The sequence below is a fragment of the Malaya genurostris genome, chromosome 1 (assembly GCF_030247185.1).
Source record: "Malaya genurostris strain Urasoe2022 chromosome 1, Malgen_1.1, whole genome shotgun sequence".
Classification (NCBI taxonomy): domain Eukaryota; kingdom Metazoa; phylum Arthropoda; class Insecta; order Diptera; family Culicidae; genus Malaya; species Malaya genurostris.
The window spans coordinates 8977297-8983780 of record NC_080570.1 but is presented as its reverse complement, the minus strand read 5'-3'; the positions used below and the strand labels follow the sequence as shown (position 1 = coordinate 8983780).

At 46.2% G+C, this 6484-nt stretch overlaps 3 protein-coding genes across 3 annotated transcripts; 1 reads left to right on the top strand and 2 right to left on the bottom strand.

Moving 5' to 3' along the window:
- Nucleotides 1–141: 141 nt before the first annotated feature.
- Nucleotides 142–1753, top strand: LOC131431646 (CLIP domain-containing serine protease B8-like). The gene is made up of 4 exons (XM_058597483.1): nt 142–389; nt 455–947; nt 1011–1321; nt 1392–1753. The coding sequence occupies exons 1-4, from the start codon at nt 191–193 to the stop codon at nt 1718–1720; spliced, it is 1332 nt and encodes a 443-aa protein (XP_058453466.1). The 5' UTR covers nt 142–190; the 3' UTR covers nt 1721–1753.
- On the bottom strand, nt 1743–3284 carry LOC131431636 (CLIP domain-containing serine protease B8-like). The gene is made up of 3 exons (XM_058597471.1): nt 2867–3284; nt 2479–2778; nt 1743–2409 (listed from the first exon to the last, which is right to left on the bottom strand). Exons 1-3 carry the CDS (start codon nt 3280–3282, stop codon nt 1779–1781), a joined length of 1347 nt encoding a protein of 448 aa, XP_058453454.1. The 5' UTR covers nt 3283–3284; the 3' UTR covers nt 1743–1778.
- Nucleotides 3205–4825, bottom strand: LOC131431654 (CLIP domain-containing serine protease B8-like). Its single transcript, XM_058597490.1, has 5 exons — nt 4659–4825; nt 4252–4581; nt 4083–4197; nt 3720–4018; nt 3205–3654 (listed from the first exon to the last, which is right to left on the bottom strand). The coding sequence occupies exons 1-5, from the start codon at nt 4747–4749 to the stop codon at nt 3320–3322; spliced, it is 1170 nt and encodes a 389-aa protein (XP_058453473.1). The 5' UTR covers nt 4750–4825; the 3' UTR covers nt 3205–3319.
- Nucleotides 4826–6484: the final 1659 nt, after the last annotated feature.

Here is a 6484-nt window from a genome sequence, read left to right as displayed (position 1 = left end):
TTTTTTTTTTTTGCTCGCCAAGTCAGTTTTGCATGTCATACTTTATAGAGAAATTGCTGCCAGCAAGCCATACTTGCTGACTGCAGATTTTTTTTCAGATTTACAGACCCTGTCTGCAGACATTTGAAATTTTTACCTGGCATCTCTGTTGACAGCATTTTTTTATATTACCTCCGTGGGTAAAACCGGTATGGGGGCTTCGGAGATAACGGACGCGACGAAAGCCGCTATCATTATGTTTATAAACGAAGCGGGATCGCCTCGCATGACCTTACTTAATGCCCAACACTGTATTGACTGTGCTCGAGTAGGTTTCACGCTTTCGGCGAGCATGTTAAGTCTCCTGGTTTTGGTAGTCCTGTTGATTGGTGCGTCATCCCAACAAGAAGGTAGGAACGTCTTTCCATTTGTTTCTTGGCTATGTTTTGATTTGCCGTTGAAAATCGATCCGCAGATGACCGTCCAATCTGGGAAACGCACACCGACTGCGAGATTCCCAACGAACCCATCCGTGGATTGTGTCGGGTTCCGAAGGAGTGTACCGCCTTTCAAGAGATCAACCGTGGACCGGAACTTGCCAGCGTAGGTCGCATCAGCTTTATCCGTGCACTGGCATGTGAAGAATCATCGGACGAAACACTGATCTGCTGTCCACGAACCGGTAACTACACGGCTCCTCAGCTTTCCACGGAACTCCCTCGGAGGAATCGTAACGAATCGTTGGATCTTGGAAACCGGTTCGGTGACGATTCGGCCCAGTGTGGATTTCAGGCGTTCAATCCCAAAATTCAAGGAACCATTACCGAAATCGACGAGTTTCCGTGGGCTGCATTGCTGTTCTATCAGAACAGTTATCATGGATGTGGTGGTGTTCTGATCAGTAGAAACTACGTGCTGACTGCTGCGCATTGTCTCAGCGGAAGAAGTTACGAACGAGTTGGACCATTGTAAGTACAGTTTTCCGACCGGTTCGCGTTTTCGGCTAACGAAATCAAGTTGCATTTCTGCAGAGCATTCGTACGATTGCGAGAGTACAACATCCTATCGGATCCGGACTGTATGGTGATTTCGAGCGGAAATGAACTGCAGATGGACTGTGCGGAAGAAAAGATCGATGCGATGCCCCGCTCGATCAAGGTTCATCCGCACTATGTGCCTAAAAGCCAGCAACAACATCACGACATTGGGCTGGTGGAAATCGATCGCTCCGTACCCTATTCGGATTTTCTGAGACCGATTTGTCTACCCGAACAGGGCATGCGAACTGGGTTGGCCCCGGGACGAATGCTCAGTGTTTGCGGTTGGGGAAAGACCGACTTTTGTGAGTAGATATTGAACGCCACATTTTGACGGAGGTTTTCGTAGAATGATGTATCTTGTTTTGTTTTTAGTTAATACCAAAATTGCCACCAGTAGCCCCGTTAAGATGAAAGCTCGGCTTCCTTTTGTTGGCCAAAGTCAGTGTAGTATGGCGTACGAGTCCCAGTTGATATCGCTGGGTCCTGGCCAGATCTGTGCCGGTGGTAAGAAAGATCGTGACTCGTGCGCCGGAGATAGCGGCTCGCCGTTGATGTTCTACGATGCTTTGCATGGCGTTTGGGTGCTTACGGGAATCGTCAGCCGGGGTGCATCGACCTGCGGGGAAGCCGATCGACCCGGAATCTACACCAGCGTGAAAGAGTACCTGCCCTGGATTAAGCGGAATACCGGGTTGAATTAAGTTTCGGAACATTGAATAAATCTTGTGAGGAAAGTTGTTTAATTAATCAATGTCAATGTCACAGCAAAATGTTTCGTCTGATCCATGGCACATATTCCCGTACGTTGGTGTAGATGCCAGGTCTTCCTTCGGTACCGCACTTCTGCACTCCCAAACTTACCAGTCCGGTCAAAACCCAGACTCCACGTTTGCTATCGAAGAACATCAGCGGAGACCCGCTGTCGCCAGCACAGGTGTCCTTTGCCTTCTGTCCACCGGCACAGATTTGTCCGCTTCCCAGTTCCAACTTGTGCGGTCGATAAATATCGCGACAGTTCTGATGATCGACGTACGGCAGTACGACCTTCAGCTTCACCGGACTAACCGCATTACCTCCCAATTCCGAACGGAAAAAGTTGGTACGTCCCCAACCGCAAACATTCAGCTTGGCTCCGGCGGTGGCTCCATTACTGGAGGCCGCTTCTGGTAAACAGATGTGCTGAATAAAGTCCGAGTATTCGATCGGTTTTTCCAGCTGGACAAGACCGATATCGTGATGTTGGCTTAAGGCGTTTGCTGCGTATTGCGGATGAGCAATAATCCGTTTCGGTTTCACGTCCACCTTTCCATCGGTACAGTCTTTGACCTTTTCGTCCAGCATACAGTCCGGATCGCTATTTAAATCGTACTCCCCGAGACGAACCAACTTCCTGACAGAAGAAAAAAAAAACGATCGTCACGGTAAAAATCTGCTCGTCTATCGAATCTAATTTACTTACAAATTTCCTTTTTTCTGAACGATCCTTCCCACCAAACAATGGGCAGCTGTTAGAACGAAATTCCTACTAATCAGAGCACCTCCACAACCCGGAGAAACAACGTTTGATCCCTCGCCATCGTACAGCAGCATTGCCATCCAAGGAAACTCGTCAATATCGGTAATATGCCCTCCCAAAAGCTTCTGCCCAAAGCTCTGATGTCCACAGGTTTTTTCCTCGTCAACGCCTACTCTGCTGCCGACCATCATCGTCGTTGGTTCGACAGTCCGTCTCGGTACACTTTCATTCATAAACGGTTGCCTAGGGAATCAAAAAAATAAAAATCACCACCCGATTGCTTCGATTGAACTACAAACCAAATTGAAACTACTTTTTTGTTTTTACTAACCGATAATTTCCTCCACTTCGAGGACAGCAAATTTTTCCGTCCTCCGCTCCGGTGCACTGCAAACGACGCAAAAAACTTATTCGACCGACCGTCGCCAGACTTCCGACGTCGTTGATGCGCTGATAGGCCGTACATTCGTCGGGACTTTGGCAGGCTCCCGAGTGTACTTCGTTCGGAATCGGACAGTTTGTTGTAATATCCCAAACCGGATACGCTTGACTAGCGAAAGCACTAGTAGCAACAAAATGCACCACAAACAGCACCAGCGCCAGCATCTTTTCCGATTGCCAGCTCAGCGAAGACTGATAACGACTCATCCAACGGAAGAGAGAGACAGAAAGAGTGAGTCGTGATGAACCACTCAAAATATAATAAATCATGCCTTGTGAAATCCCAACGCCCCGATAGTGTGACATCATAATGCTTCGGGAGAGTGAATAACGCAGCAGGTTTTTATGTATTTTGTATATTTTGCTTAATCCACGACAAATGCTCCCGCACGTTCGTGTAGACGCCCGGTACGCCAGCCCGGCCACAATCCCGAACGCCAAAACTGGCCACCCCGGTCAGCACCCAGACCGCCGTTTTGCGATCGTAATGCATCAGCGGAGATCCACTATCTCCGGCACAGGAATCTTTGGCTTTTCGGCCACCGGCGCAAAGCTGACTGTCGTGCAGTGGGACATTCATCCCTTCGTAAACATCCTTGCACAGATCCGGAGCCACAAACGGAAGCACAACCTTCAGTTTGATTGGACTGAAACTGATCGAACCGAATCCTTTGTCAACTAAAAAATAAAAACCATCAAATTAAAAAGGTTATAATCCCCGATTCAATGTGATAAACTCTTACAGAAGTCCGTCTGTCCCCAGCCGGCAACATTGAAAACTCCACCGGGACGTGCCCCGTTCTCCAGGTCCAGTTCCGGTAGACAAATCGGCCGTAGAAAGTCCGAATACGGTGGAACCGAATCGATCTCAATCAGCCCCAGATCATGATTGTGGGCTGCAGAGTCCAAATTGAAGCTCGGATGAAGCAGCAGCTTCCGTGGTTTGTAGTCTAGCTTTTCGTCCGAACAGTCCAGAAAGCCACTGTCCAACATACAGTCCGGATCCTGGTAAATGTTGTACTCTCGCAGTCGAACGAATTTTCTGCGATCGAAAACATCCGGTTAGATTCTTCCATAAGTGGATTAATACAATCAGAAAGACTTACAGTGGATCCTGTTTCTTTTCCTCAACATCCGGAGAAATACAGTGAGCTGCCGTCAGGACGAAGTTCCGACTGATCAGAGCTCCTCCGCAATGGTAGTAAAGTCCTCCGGAGTCTCCTGCAAAGGATCGCACATTATTAATTTGACCATGAAAACAATCACCAAACTCACGATTCTGCCGAAGAATCATAGCCGTCCACGGGAACTCGTCGATTTCGGCTATCACGCCGCCTCGAATCCGAAACATCGGAGCTTGAATACCACAAACTTCGTCCTTCAATTCCTCAAACACTCGGTATCGGTCCAACGTGGGACAACAAACCTCCGAACCGTCCCGTCGTCCGCACCGAATCGCCTCCTCGAACTGTTCCTGTTCAATCGAATTAAGACCACTGTCGTTTGTGATCTTCTGATACGCAGGACAATCGGCCACACTCCGACAAGTTCCTTTCGCCAACTCTTGCGGTATCGCACAGTCTTCTTTTTCTTCAACAAACGAATCTGCGACGACAAGAAAATAAACCATTCCTGCTTCTACAAAACGAATCGGTGCCGGGAAGAACCACTTGACAACAAACCTGGCAACCTTCGGGCTCTTCCAACTGCGGTCAACATCATCAATCCTACGGTTAAGGTCATCGCCCAAACTGCCGGCACCGTCGCGATCATGTCAACGACTTTCGAACGACTAACCGAATTGTTTGACCTGTGGCGCGGTGATCCTGCTGCGATGGTGCGAGTTCAGTTTTATGCGAGCAACACCAACAGCAGGAGTGCGGGGAAGTGGGAAAGTTATGCGCGTAACTTCCCACAGCCTGTGCCAAGAGGGAGTCCCCTTTTCCCACACACACACACGTGTGAATGTTTGTGCAGTACTCTGAAATCCATCAGTGAAGGGACTTATCCGGTCCGATTAGCAAAAACACAAGAGGAAGGGAGTAAAACCCATTAGAGAGTAACTAATGACGATCAATTGCTGCGGGCATGGCCTACTGCCTGATTGATTATGAGCTGTCCGTTCGGCCGTTCGAATGTCAACTGGTCGAAGATATTATATATACGTCTGAATTCGATGTAAGTGATTAAAAATGTCCGGTTTTTCCGGATCGTGTTGGTAATTCTAGTCCAACCGCTTTTCAGTGGGTCGAAAACATCAAGCGTCAATCACCGCTCGCTCAATTGACGCAAGTGAAACAGGAAACGAAACGAATTCATTTCAGCGCTACGAAAGTGATTGCTAAAACAAACCAATTACAGACTAATGCAGTTCTCAGCGAATGTAGCCCTCGGCAAGTTAGGGAAAGCGTTCGACAACTTTCGCTTCCGGACGCGAAATTCGCCGAATTGAACGAATTACTTTCACAACTAGCGGGTGCTCACTGTATGCTGCATCCATACACAAATGAGTTAGCGCATATCAATTTCCGGACTGGGAATTCACGATTTGTATTTTTAACATAAGGCTACTTGATACTGTTTATTGCGGCTATCCGTGTGCTCTGATCTGGCTTGCTTACGTAAACGGTACGATCGTGGATGGATTTGTAAACAAACAAAAGTTTTACCGCTGGGAAAAAAAAACTTTAACTCGAGGATAATTGAATCGATTTCCAAAGAATTAGATAAAAGGTTCAGACGGCTTAAAACCAACAATTGAAATTTGAATTTTTACGTTTCGTCTTCGATTCATCAGTGTGTTAGCAGTTTATGTTTAACTGCTAACGTCACTATGCGGTACCAAATCCGTCTGTAAAACTACTATCTGTTGATGGCCAAAACGCCGTCACTAAGTTGTCTTTCTTTCGATGCTTCAGTGAAGATTTCGGTGCACAAAGCGTTAACTCTACGTCTACGTGTTAGCAGTAGAACTTAATCGTGATTGTGTGTTAGAATAAGTGTTGTTGTTAGAATTGTGAAAAAATTGCGTGTTAGAATAAGTCAATTCGTCGTATTTTAGTATAGAGGCACCGTTACAATTCTGAAAATAAAATAATGAAATCATGCACAATATATCAAATTATGATGGTAATTTTGAATTCGTTGCTCATTTTTTTTATTGTTTTTTTTATAATGCACTGAGGTCTTTTTTTATGCGGTTTTTTTTACGCGACTTTTTTATGCGAATTTTCAGAGTTATGCGGTTTTTTTTATGCGAATTTTCAGAGTTATGCGGTTTTTTTTATGCGAATTTTCAGAGTTATGCGGTTTGCCCTTCTGCGGTCTTTTTTTATGCGAAGTTTCAGAGTTATGCGGTTTTTTTTATGCGAAGTTTCAGAGTTATGCGGTTTTTTTATGCGAATTTTTAGAGTTATGCGGTTTTTTTATGCGGTACGTAAATTCGCATAAAAAAGACTTCAGTGTACTTCGTTTTGCCTTTCTCTATAGAAAGGTATTAGAATTGCTG